The sequence below is a fragment of the Euleptes europaea genome, chromosome 11 (genome assembly GCF_029931775.1).
Source record: "Euleptes europaea isolate rEulEur1 chromosome 11, rEulEur1.hap1, whole genome shotgun sequence".
NCBI classification, from domain to species: domain Eukaryota; kingdom Metazoa; phylum Chordata; class Lepidosauria; order Squamata; family Sphaerodactylidae; genus Euleptes; species Euleptes europaea.
The window spans coordinates 22,250,018-22,251,246 of NC_079322.1; the positions used below are offsets into that span (position 1 = coordinate 22,250,018).

Genomic DNA, 1,229 nt, shown 5'->3' on the forward strand with positions numbered 1-1,229 from the left:
ATGAAGACCAAGTTCTGTAACGGCGGCGAGGCCGACCCTTCCCCGCTGGGGATCCTGCTGGGCTGCAGGCCGGGCCCTGTCGAGCCCGCCCTCGCCCAGTCGCCCTCCTCCACGCCATCGCTGCCTCCCTCCCTCGCCGAGGTGGAAGCCAAGGAGCTGGGGCTCCGGGGCCAGCAGCCCCTTGCTCTGCTGCTGCCGCCCACCCCTCCCTCCCTGCCGCTCGAGAACCAGACCGACCCCCGCACCCGCCGCAAGGCGTATCTGTGGTGCAAGGAGTTCCTGCTGGGGGCGTGGCGGGGGCTGCGGGAGGACCAGCTGCGCATCACGCCCATCAGGTCAGCACCGGGTGGGTGGGGTGGGCCGCTCGAGGTGGTGAAGCCGTGGTCTGCTAGGGGAAGCGCTGACCGCTGCAGGTTTCTGAGCATGTACAGGTTTCTGAGCGCTTCCCTCGCCGTGGAGTCATCCCCCCCCCCCCGCCATCTCGTGCTAGTCCAGAACAGGCACCTGATGTCGTAGCCAGTAGCGGAGTGGGTCTAAAAATATTGGTTGCCAGGAGACAAAGGGGCCCCACCCACAACTATAAGGCTGTCATTTGGTTTTTATGAAAAATAAAAATTTCAAAAAATACAAAAGAGGAAAAAAGGTACAATTAAAATTTTAGATGCATGCTGTAATAGTATTGGAGCTTCTATTATGTTTTCAAGCTACTAAAAGGCCATTAACATTTTTAACTTATTATCTAATGTTTAAGGGGCCCACTTGCCATCAGGCAAGCGAACACCCTGGCCAGTCCGCCACTGCGGCCAGGGTGTGAGTTTGCCCTATGGAAAGTGGGCCCTATGGGCCTTGATTAGTTAATTAAATATTACGTTATGTTGGAATTATATTCTGAAAAATCTATTTTTAATGTGTTTTCTTTATCCTATTGAAAATGTCATTTTATGGCTTTATGCAAATGTGGCGGGGGTCGCAGGTTACTTGGCAATTGTAAAAGGGGGTCGCGACTCGAAAAAGGTTGGGAACCACTGGATACAAGAAGCTGCATTTGGGATCTACTTTGATTTTCTTTCAAAGCAGAGGCTTCTGACCTTTGGTTTCCTTGCAAGAGGAGGAAACCCCACATGTGTTGGCAGCTCTTTCTCATCTCCATCTTAGCTTCCTGATCAGATGAGCTCATCTGTATCTCTCCCAGAAAATGCAGTATCAGGCCATGAGATGAGATGGGGTTA

At 52.7% G+C, this 1,229-nt stretch overlaps 1 protein-coding gene across 1 annotated transcript; it reads left to right on the forward strand.

The window, feature by feature from the left end:
• On the forward strand, positions 1–516 carry LOC130484141 (choline kinase alpha-like). Its single transcript, XM_056857046.1, has one exon. It carries the CDS (start codon positions 1–3, stop codon positions 514–516), a length of 516 nt encoding a protein of 171 aa, XP_056713024.1.
• The last annotated feature ends 713 nt before the right edge of the window (positions 517–1,229 follow it).